Genomic DNA, 12,374 nt, shown 5'->3' on the forward strand with positions numbered 1-12,374 from the left:
ATTAATAATTATATTTAATTTTTAATATCTATTTAAACTTTGTTAATCCTCAATATTCTCCTAAGCACATTCTCCCTACAAGTAATTAAATTCCTTCTATTTATTATTGCTTTGAGAAACGAGAGGTTATTCCTTAAGGCTTAAAAAGTACATAATTATTCTTTATCCCATTAATAACTTTCCTATTCTTGGTGATTTTTATTTTTTTTAGAGTACCTCTAACTATAGATGTCAAAATTGTGGAGTGATGTTCAACTGAAAGTATATATTTATATTACGTTAGTACTTTGTATTCTATGCACAATTGTATTGTTACATTATTTTTTTTAGTGTTTTGACCTTATTATGAATTTTATGTGCGCAATTTTATTTATTTTTGAATGAACATGAACAAAAAAGAGGTTATTTTGGCTCCTTTTGAAGCAAAGAAACGAAGATTGAAGGATGACTAGGTCCTCACCTCGAGAGACACACATGTGAAAAAAAAGAAGATATTTTAAAATTGACCGGCCTCACCACTAGTGTATGAGTTTTTCAAGTACAAGCCAAGAAAAATTATCTCAATGAATTTCGATTAATTATTTGATTCCTAATGAAGAAAGAATGTATGTCTAGAAAAATTTGATCCATTTTTTATTTAGTGCATGCGTCAATTATTTGTTAATATATATGTCTTCCAACTAATTATTGTCTCCTTGTGAATTGCCATTATTTTATTTATTTTAAAAATTTCACCATTGAAATGATCTAATTTTTCATTCTTCATTTAATAGAAATTCGTTTCATTGAAAATGCGTATTTTTACAAATTACTCTTAGAATGTCCAAAAAATGTCTTCTAAGAATTGAATTAATTAAATTGTTTCAATTCATGTAAATGTTGAAATAGTATGAGAATTTTTAAAATGTGATTTTAAGAAAAGTCAAGAGGAAAGAGGCAAGAAAATTTTGAAAGCAATTTGAGAAAAGATATATAATTTTTGGCTAAGAAATTTTCTTGCTCAACAAATTAAGGCTAAAGATTCATGATGTGATCTTCATCAACATATTTTTAACTTTTACAGAGATAAATATTTCATATTTTGAAAATTTTACAAAGTTAGATTTAATTTTTTTCCTTTTTACTTTGTAATATATACATAAAGTGATAGTGTTTTTTATATGATATGGGCTATATTAACAAATATTTCTTTAATGTTAGAATATTTACTTTTAAAAAAATTAGTGAACTTTGTAATTGACAAACAAATTTTAAAAAATCTAAAGCTTTGAACTTGACTAATTATGAAATAGGTGATATGCAAAGTTTTGGAACTAATTTGAAAAAATATTTGAATTTGTATGCATACATGAAGATTCATCCATTAATTCATTATATCTTGGCTAAATTTATAACGAGATCATATCATATTCCTATTTATTTAATTTGTCACTTTTTTGGATATTTTTCTCTGTTTTAATATCGTTTNTTGTAACTCCTCGAAAGATCCCTCGATTAGTCGAAGGAACTTCTACGGATGAAGCTCATGCTCCATCTTTCAACATTTTGACTCAAACATCGCTGCCAAACATTGTTGAAACTCCGGCTAGGGGTGATTCATCTCTATTGAAAGATCAAAAACAGAAAAAAAATGACTCAAATAAAAGGGTGAGTCCGATAAATCGAAAGGGGAGGAAGAGGAAGGGGAAAAATGTTGAAACCCCTTTTGATTCTGATTCTGATTCTGATTTTGTTACTGAATCAAAAAAGAAAAAAAGAAAAAAAATAATGAATGTTGAAGTTGCTCAGTCGTCAAAACCATCTACAAGAAGATCCAAAAAAAAAAGGAATCAGAAGTCCCAACACCTAAAAAAGACAAAAAAAATTGTTAGGGTAAATATTATATTCAATTTATTTTCACATTATTAAAACTACTGATTTTTTCCTAAAAATATCACATTATTCTTATATTATTTTTGAAATAGTTGTTTGGATGAAATGTGTATGAAATCTGATTCATATGTGTATGATTCTGATTAAACAGTTGATTGTTGGATATTGTATGATTTGTGATATAATAGTGGTATACAAATGGTATGAATTATGTTTTAACAGTAGTGTGATTGTCTATTAACTGTATATACAAAGAGTGAGAATGGCGCGATCAGTGAGAGTGAAGTTACTGGTACGATTGCTAGCAAATTTGGTGGACCTCGCATAGCAAAAGAACATGTTTCGGATACCACCAATTATCCTACACCAAGACCACGTACAAGAAATTTGAAATAGTTGATTGCACCTTCTACTTTTTTAGAATTACATGTTTTTTTTTTTTACTTTTGAACAATTTTTTTGTATTTAAGTATTTGATGATAGATAATATCATATGTTTTCTTTCAATCAGATACCATCTACATATGAATTACTGTTTGGCTATTATAATTTCAGGATACTAGTAATATACAAACTTCATACCATTTGGATTCACTATTTTGAAATATCAGTGTGAATTCAAATTGTACAATTAATGGATGAAACGTGTGTGAAATTTGATTAATATGTGTATGACACTGAATTTAATGTTTGACGGTTGGATATTGTATTAATTGTGATATAATATTGTTATACAAATGATATACATTGTGTGATTATATGAAATTGATTTATTGTTAGTATAATATGTGTGATATAAACTGAAGTTCGTGTTGGAATGAAACTTGAATAAGATTGGTAAAAAGTTTGTTATATATTACACTATATTTACACTATCTTATATATTAATCTGGAATAAATTTTATTTCCAAGTATATTAAATCTGTATAAATAATTAATGAATTGCGTATATGAAATCTGAAATCTAAAATCTGAAATTTGTACAAATATTAACACTATCTTATATATTAATCTGGAATAAATTTTATTTTCAAGTATATGAAATCTGTATGAATAATTAATGAATCACGTATATGAAATCTGGAATCTGAAATCGGAAACCTGTACAAATAGTTACACTATCTTATATATTAATTTGGAATAAATTTTATTTCCAAGTATATGAAATCGTAAAGAAATCTACATTAGCTTTCTTTTGATCTAAAAAAACCCTCACACCAACATCATTGTGGATACTAACAGGGGGAAATATATATTTTATCTCTAACTATATATTTTATCTCTATATTGTGAATATTAACATCTATCATTAGTTGCGATGTTATCGCACTTACTAGACCACTATAAAGACTAGAATACTCATATATAATCCCCTCCATCTGAAAATCAACATATTTCCCTGTTTCATTAAAAAAAAAAAAACAATTAGTCTTATATAATACAAAAAAAAAAAAAAAAAATTATACACGCTTGTCATTATTTTTTCATACAAAAATCATTCAAACAGTAAACTATAAACAGATTTCATTAAAAAAATAAAATTTCAGATTTCATACCCACTTAATACAAATTTCATACATACAATCATCATTTATACCAAATTTATACATTTCTCATACCAAATAGTTCATTCCTTTCACACAAATTTATACATAATTGACAAAACTTATGTAAACAATAACATTTCACATTTCATACCAACTTAAAACATTTTTAATACACTTATTCAAACTTCAAAATAACTTTTTTTACTAACTAGTTAACACACTTTGATACCAACTTAAAACAACTGTCATACAATTCTTCAATACACTTTCGTACCAAATTAATTACAATTACACTAACAAATTCATTCAAAACTATACATTTTAATTCATTTTTTCACGAAAAAAACCAGTTATCAATAATATGGTGACACTAAACCACTACCAAAAAACATAAACTTACCAAGAAAATCACTAATATTACAATTTCACAATAACTAATAAGTATTATGAACAAAACGTATTGTTTATACAAAAAAAAATATCACATTCAATATAGTGGCGATTTACAGTTCATTTTTTTTTCTATTTCATTGAAATCCAAATAAAAATAGTAAACAATTAAAAATACTCACCTGAAGCAACCCATCTTCCGCTATGTTTAATTAATATTGATACATAGTTGTCCATCACAAAAAAAACACGGTTTTTCAACAAAAAAAAAAATTCAATTTGTCACCAGTGACAATTTCTGGAAGAAAAACGAAGAGAGAGAAACGTGAAAGAAAAATGGATTAATTTTAACAAATTGGAGTGAATTAAGGAAACTGAATATTCTTAATTAGTTTGAAATTCCTTAATTCATGCTAATTAATAATTATCTTAAATTAATTCAAATTTAAGATAATCCCTATTTCCATTTTTTTCATTTTTTCCTTCAGAAACGTTTTATTTTAATTTCTTTTTATCTTTTTATTCTTTTTAAATCAAATGTTTTTAATTATTAAAAATAACTTTTTTTTAATAATATGTTACAACCTGAAATTTTTAATGTTATAACTTGAAAGTCTAAATCTACTGCTATAACTCGAAAATATTAGTATAATATATGTCAAATTCATGATTTTCTTGATAATACTTTCATTTCTTAAATCAATATTTTATTTAGAGGATTGTGGTGAGAATGAGAAATTATTAATGAAACTTGAGAAAAGAAAACTTAGGTTTACTTTTTTTTTTCAGGAAAAAAGAAACTCATCTTATAGATTCAAAATGAAATAACTATATGGATCAATCTGAAGCGTCCAGTTAATAAAACCCCTCCAATCCGAACTTAAATGGATTGATTTTAAATATTAGTTTCTTGAACTCGAAAATTAAAAACTAAAAATCACATAAATAGACAACATGATAAGTTATAATCTTATTTTTCAAAATTAGAGTATTGAAAATAAATTTGTTAAGATTAATATAGACAAGTGTTGTTAAGAATAAAATATTAAAATTCAATGAAGAAATCTATTAGTCTTGCAAAATATTTAAGATCCTATTATGGTTGTTTCTTCCCTGTTTTATTTTGTGTCCAAGCTTCTTCCATGTTATTATTGCTTACTTTTATTTCTTCTCAAGACAATATTATATGTTTTAAACAATGAAATGATAACACGATTATAATCCAAAATATTATATAAAAAATGATGGTCATCGAAAGCAAGAGTAAATCGAACAAATTAAAGAATGTTTCATCAAATTTTTTCATTGTTGACCAAAAAATATTACAACATTTTGACAAATTCCTGGAAATCGATTCTTCCATCTCCATTTTCATCGAAGGCCATGATCATCTTCTTGCAATTATCCAATTCTGCAACTCCTTTTAATCCCAGAGCACACAGAACTCTCTGCAAATCCCTTTCGTTGATAAATCCATCTTTGTTCTCATCAAAAACATCAAAAGCTTCTCTTACTTCTTGCTCTTTAGCTTCTAATTCCTCTCCGAAAAGTTCGAAAATGTCATTAGAATCCAACCTCCCCTGAATCTTCACACCTTCAGGATTGGCAAAAATACCTAAATTAGCCATAACCATTTCCACCTCTTCCCTGTTTAAGCTTCCATCAACTAATTTCTCGCTAATAGATTTCAGTTTTTTGGGAGTCTTGTTCTTTTCACACACTTGGGATTCAGCAAAGGACAAAAAGGTAAAAAGTCTTCTTGCACAATCAAAGATTATATACAGAAAGAAGAATCCCACCGCGCCATGAATTAGCAGGGGAATTGGAATGGTAGTTACAGGGAATTTCTTGAATGGAAAGCGATTCAAATAATTAGAAGCTGCCATATTAAGATTTGTAAGTTAAAATTAAAATTCTTGATTGCGATGGCGAAGAAGAGAAATATCTCTTTGTTGTTGTTGTAGTAAAAGGCGGGTGATATTCTTGCATGCAGAGGAAAACAGAGTGTTATTTGTTTTGGTTTTGATGAGAATTATGAAAGGTATTAGGGATTTTATATATAAGAGTTGAAAGTTTGAAGATGGAGGAAAGTACTTGCTTAGTAGGTGCGATTGAGGAGTTCGTGGGAAAAGATGACCAAATTCATTAAAAATTTGGTGTTGCACTGAATGGAAGTGTCACAGGAAGTTTCTTCAATTCCTAATTTGTTGGGAAGAGTCATTTGCCTCTTGTTGGAAATATGGTGGGGCAGGCTGGCCTGTTCTAGTTTTTGTATATTTGTTTTGCTGGCAGTTTCTGATTGCTTGTGCCCCAAATTAGCCTCTTTCACTGACCCAAAAATTAAAAAGACCTTATTGAGTTGACCATTATAGGAAGAAGGTACCTTGAAATTTCCTNTGCCCGGTCAAATGTTGCCACATAAAATGGAACAGAGGGAGTATTTGTTTTGCTGGCAGTTTCTGATTGCTTGTGCCCCAAATTGGCCTCTTTCACTGACCCAAAAATTAAAAAGACCTTATTGAGTTGACCATTATAGGAAGAAGGTACCTTGAAATTTCCTCATTGATTTTTATATGTATAAATTATAGGAACCACATATTATAAGTATTAAATAACATTCTATCTCTTCTAGTTTTTTATTTATCAAAAATCCGTTAAAAATAATGTTTGCGGGATACATAGCGTTGTGCATGGGATACATTAGGTTTGATACATTTCACATAGCGGGATACATAGCATCGTGCACGAGATACATTAGGTTTGATACATTCCACATAGCGGGATACATAGCGTTGTGCACGGGATACATAGCGTTTGATACATTCCAAATAGCGGGATACATAACGTTGTGCACGGGATACATAGGTAAATAAGGGATTTTTGAAATTTTTGAAATAAGTAAGGGTAAATGGATATTAAGGTAAGTAAAAGAGTGTAGTTAAGTAATTTGTCCTTTTTATATTCCTCGTTTAAATTTGTTGGAAAATTACACTAGTCATTCACGCTTGTCGTATATTCGTTAATATTAAACCACTTCTTGTTATATAATTATTCGCTAAAAGAATTGGTAAGATCCAATTTCGCAAAGAAGTAGAAAGAAAATCCAACATATTTATATTTTGGCTCAATTTTGGTGGGCGTGAACTTAACTCGATTGTTAACTCTTTATTAACTTGCTACTTCTTCCGTTGGTGTTTACTTATTCGTAATGAATTTTGTACATCACTTAAGAAATAAATAGAAAAATATTGAAAATACTCATAAATTCAATGCGAATTGTTTGTTTCATCGACGTCATCTACTGAACTTAAATATACACCCAGATCTTACAAATGAGTGAAATATACCCCAAAAGTCTCTTCAAGTTTAGGGTTGTATTCACTTTTCAACACTTCTCTCGATATAATAAAATGGATAAGCAAAAATAAAAATTTATGTAACAAATAAAAGTGAATGGATGGAAGTAAAAAACTTAATTCTTTATACGAGATTGGAAAAATTATGTTTAATTAACTAGTATTTTTTTTTTTAAGTAAAAAGTTGACTGAAAGCTCTTAGCAGCCAGCACTAAGCACTAATGGGAATTCATAGCATTTCCTATCGTTTTCTTAATATACACTTCAAAGTGGAAACAATTTAAAACATCAATTCAATCTTAACTTATATATGAAGGACTTCCAAACTTGACCAATTGGTTAATCGTGAAATGCACGAAAAAAATATATTGTAAAAGTCATATAGTATTTTCAAAAACAAGAATGAAGATTAATAGTACCCCTTCAAAATTTTCCATTCTTTTCTGAAAGTAAAAAGCGCGGCAAGTCTAATTTTCTTATATTCTTTTTAGGGAAAAGGGTCTGAAAAATACTTTAATTTTGATCAAAATTGTTATTATGATACTAAACTTTATGAAAGACCTTTTACCCTTGCACTATTTAATAGTGTATTTTAAAGGTATATATGTGTCCGGGTGGACACATACTATTTAAAATGATGCAATATTTATGATGTCCACGTAGGCACATATATACCTTTAAAATACACTATTGTACTCTCTCCCTCCACAATTAATTGTCATGGTTTCCTTTTTTAGAGTCAAATAATAAGAACTTTGACCAACATTTTACGATGTATATTTTCATCATATTGATATGCAAAAAATTGCAACTTATAGTACTTTTCGTATAGTTTTTGAATATCTAATTTTTTTTAAAAAAAATTGAATTAACGTAATCTAATTTAACTTTAAAAATTAGTCAAATTGACTTTCGAAAAGCGCAATATGACAAATAAAAGTGGACAGAGGGAGTACAAGGGATAAAAGGCCCGTTCCAAAGTTTGATATCGTAATAATAATTTCAGTCAAACTTAAAATATTTTTCAGATTCTTTTATCTTTATTAGTACATCTTTTCTTATGAGGGAATAGCCAAGTTTGCCGCCATAAACACCATGACATTGAAATCCATGACTTCTCATATTATATTACTTATTATCCTAAACAAGTCAAAAGGAGAGTACTAATTTCTGTCAAACGGTAAATTTATTATTTACCTTTAATTAACAATTCAATCCCGCTTACTTTTCCTAGAAAACATTTTTCGAGAAGACATTTTCTATTAAAATTTTCTTTTCATATCGAATACACCTTTACAAGATGAAATTTGGTATTTACTCTTTACACATAATCTTTTTTTCAAATAATAGTATGCACTAGTTACACTTTCCGGTTTTGTAATTATACAATATCTCAAAATTTTATATGTAAAATTTGAAACTCCGTGATATGGTTATTTTAATTACAAAACTAAAAAGTGGTTGTTTGCGAAGTTTTCCGTTTTACCTAGACATTCAGAATCGAAATTGTAGAGAAAGTTAGACGAAGCTATAAATCCCTATTGTATACTTTTATGACACCCTTTAAAGTTCAAACCTATTTATTACTTACTATATTAGAGTTCATATATTCATTGAAGACTGGAACAGCATAACATAGAACAAACTTGAATTGTTTGGTGGTTCAACTACTATGTTGAAAATTTTCAATATTAAATTTAAAATCTATTTTGCCGTGTTGACATTTTCATTGTGTAATATTCTGCTTTTCCATTGGCTCATTCAATTTCTGCAGCTATATTTTAATATCCTTTCACATATGTATTAAAGAATCATAGTAAATTCTCTTAGGCGGCAAAAGATGTTCTAATACAAAATTTCATCTTCCCAATTGAATTAAAATAAAGATAATACTCCATCTGTTTACTTTTACTTTGACACCCACATTTAAAAATAAAAAAACGAGAAGTGATATGACTATCTTATCATACAACCCTTAATAATTGATACTCAAAGTGGAACGAATTCAAATTAGTCGCATCCAAACGGGTGCCAAATACAAAAATAATTTTTTTACTATTGATAATTCTTAAGAGTTGCATCATGGTATTCTATTAGTTTAGTACCAATTATTTTATTGTTGTGTACAAAGAAAGGGGAACAGAAGAGTTACTAACTGAAAATGAACCATATTAAAAACAAAGGCCTATAAGATATTTAAAGCCCAAAGTTTTAGAGTTAGGAAAATAAAAGGAAGAATGAGTTCAATGTTGAGGAGGTGTTTCTGGAGTGGGAGAAGAAGGAACAGGAACACTACCATGAGAATTGAAGTTTGGCCCAGCATCGATATAGTCCAGCTCATAAGCTTCTCTTGATTTTTCCTGTTATGTCAAAAGCCCAAACTAAAATAAATGCTCTTCTCTTCTTTTAGACCCAAACAATGAAACTACTAAAATAAAAACAGTAACAAAATGGCCTTAATGTGCGACAACCATAATGGACCAAAACAATTGGCTGAAAAACTCAACAAATCAGCCTTGAAATGTGGCTATCGAATATCACAAGGGGAATGACTTTGTCCAATGTATTTTATATTTTACAAGTCACATGGGTTACTTTTAAACGGGGTCCTGTTAAGAACTTTAGCAAAGCGCTAAGGGACTAAAAATGCTCAAATAGGTTATATTTGAAGGATCAAAATGAACAGAATCACATAGATAAGAAATAATTTTATTCCAAAACTCCTTTCTCACATGCTGTTTTGAATTTATCTGGAAAAAAATGATGTCCAAATTTAACATTAAAATGATAACTTTACCTAAGTAATACACATCTAGATTGTTATTAGAAAATAATTGTACAAATTTAACATAATTAATCAAATTACATAGTACATAATAGTTAATACTAATTCACTAAATCAAAAGTGCAGATTTGAGTTACTTAAACGTGAAACATGCGTATTCAAATATTACACAGATCAATTTTTCAGGGACTAAAGATGCAAGTTTAAATTAGAAGAAAAAGAAACCGACTGACCTGGTGTGAAACTGTATGGGTGTCGCCATGGGAAAAAGAACCGATCGTTTTTCTGCCGGTTCCTACACCTACACCTACACCTACACAATTCACAAATCAAAACAAGTCATGAGTAATTAAAATGACAAGAGCCCGATAATGAAGAAAAAAAAAGCACTAGAGTCGTAAAAAAATGACCATGAGAAACAGAGAAGAAAAGCATGACAAAAACAGCCACAACCAAAATGGAACGCCCCATTGATAGATTTCTAATTTAGCTTGAAAACGAGTCTCTGAACCTTTTGGGGTATTTAAAAGAGTGATGTGAAGAAGGGTTTTTTTCTTTTTGGGCTATTAGTAAGGTGGGCAGCTGGCGTAAATTAGAGAACCTAGAAATCACTATATATTCACTTTGGAGACCTTCTCAGATCCGATATTGACGTGTATAAACCATAAATTTATATTTTAGTACTCCTATCATATGTTTTTACAAGACTACATTTTGTAAAAATACCATTATATTTATGTTTCGATAAATCAAAATCAAAGTCAAAAAGAGTATAATTTGGCGATATTTATGTCGCGCAAATAAAAAATATTTTTATTGAATGAGCAACATAAAAAGAAATTACTTCAAATATTTGTTACTCAAGTCTCAAGCACATTTTTTTAGTGATGAAGGGGGTTTATTTTTTTCGGAATCACGTTTATTACTCCTTTTACTAAGCCCTGCTAAATTTTGATAAGTGGATTTTACCAACTTTCATTTTTATTATGGTGTGTGACATTAATTGACTTTAACTTATTTTAAGGGGTCACTATTAATACCATATTTGTATTTTGATGCGTGTATATTAAAATAGTACTATGTTCCTTGAACATGCAACATAAAGTTTATGAGATATTGTATCTATTCGTTCAAGGTTGTCCAAAATTAAAAAAAAGTCAACACTTCAAAAAGTCATCATAGTTTTTGGTGGATCAAAACAAAAAAAAATATACTAACAAATAAAACGATGAGGAACTATATTGACTTGTCTAGTATATATATATTTTTTATTTGTTCAATATTGATTTTGATACACTTTTTAAAAAAATAATAAATAGAATGACAATTTCATTATATTATTCTTTAAATATAGTAAATTCAATGCTTTGAAAAATTACTATAGTTAATAACAAAGATAAAGTAGGAACTAAACAATATATTATATATTAATTTTTCAAACAAATGAAGTAAAAATGAATATTTATTTTTAGTATAATAAACAAGTAGAAGTGGAAAAAGAAAGTACATACGGTTATTTTCTGACATTTGATTGTGTAAAAATTCAGTTAGTTAAACTTGTCAAAGATTGTTTAATGTTATTAAATTTTTTATTGCAAAGTCTAAACTCATGAAGACCTTAGTAATTGATTCATCACATGCAATGAAACATTAGAAACCTTTAATTGAATTGTAGAGGGTGAAGAGGAGCTATTGTCAGATCACTTGTGTGCGTGCACATGAATGTTCACAAATCGCAATGAGGCAGGCCGAAGTTAACTACTCCTTCTGCCGAACAAATGTTGTCCACTATATTAAAAATAGTTATTTAATAATATTAGTCTAATTTAGAAAATTAAGAGTTAATTTATTTTTTGTGTCTTTTTATCCTTGCTATTAAATACTGCTCCCTATATCCCTAATTACTTGTCTATTTTAACAAATCAAGAGGACAAAAAAAAATCTCTATTATACCCTCAATTTATTACTTTAAAAAATGTATAACTTATTGAAAATCTTAAGTTTTTAATTCATCTATTTCATAATTAATAGGGGTAAAATGGTAAACTCACTATATCAATTATTGTTTTCTTAATAGGTTTATCAATTCAAAAGTGAACAAGTAATTACGGACAGAGAAAATATGTATCATCTAAGACGTTTTTTAAAGCATTAAATTTAATAAAGTCACAGAATAATACAGTCATGTTACCCCTATTATTCATTAATATTTCTTAAGATGTGTGTCAAGTCAGTAATGAACGACTATGGTTGGACATACAAAATATTTTCTCCGATTCAAATGGATTATTTTGGGACGAAAAAAGTACTACTAGTATCACTCAAAGTGATTAAGCATGGCTTGAATATCGAAAGTTGGGAAGTACTTCCCACATCACGTGTCACCATTTAGTATTTTCTGCTAGTGGCTACTTAATTAAAAGC

The 12,374-nt window shown here is 28.3% G+C and overlaps 1 protein-coding gene across 1 annotated transcript; it reads right to left on the reverse strand.

Annotated features, from left to right (window-relative positions):
• Positions 1-5,124: 5,124 nt before the first annotated feature.
• On the reverse strand, positions 5,125-5,844 carry LOC125848057 (probable calcium-binding protein CML46). The gene has a single exon (XM_049527850.1). It carries the CDS (start codon positions 5,693-5,695, stop codon positions 5,132-5,134), a length of 564 nt encoding a protein of 187 aa, XP_049383807.1. The 5' UTR covers positions 5,696-5,844; the 3' UTR covers positions 5,125-5,131.
• Between the last annotated feature and the right edge of the window lie 6,530 nt (positions 5,845-12,374).

Source organism: Solanum stenotomum, chromosome 12 (genome assembly GCF_019186545.1).
Source record: "Solanum stenotomum isolate F172 chromosome 12, ASM1918654v1, whole genome shotgun sequence".
NCBI classification, from domain to species: Eukaryota; Viridiplantae; Streptophyta; class Magnoliopsida; order Solanales; family Solanaceae; genus Solanum; species Solanum stenotomum.

Coding starts and splice junctions, on each gene's coding strand:
- LOC125848057 (XM_049527850.1), bottom strand. CDS start 5,695: ATGGCAGCTTCTAATTATTTGAATCGCTTTCCATTCAAGAAATTCCCT.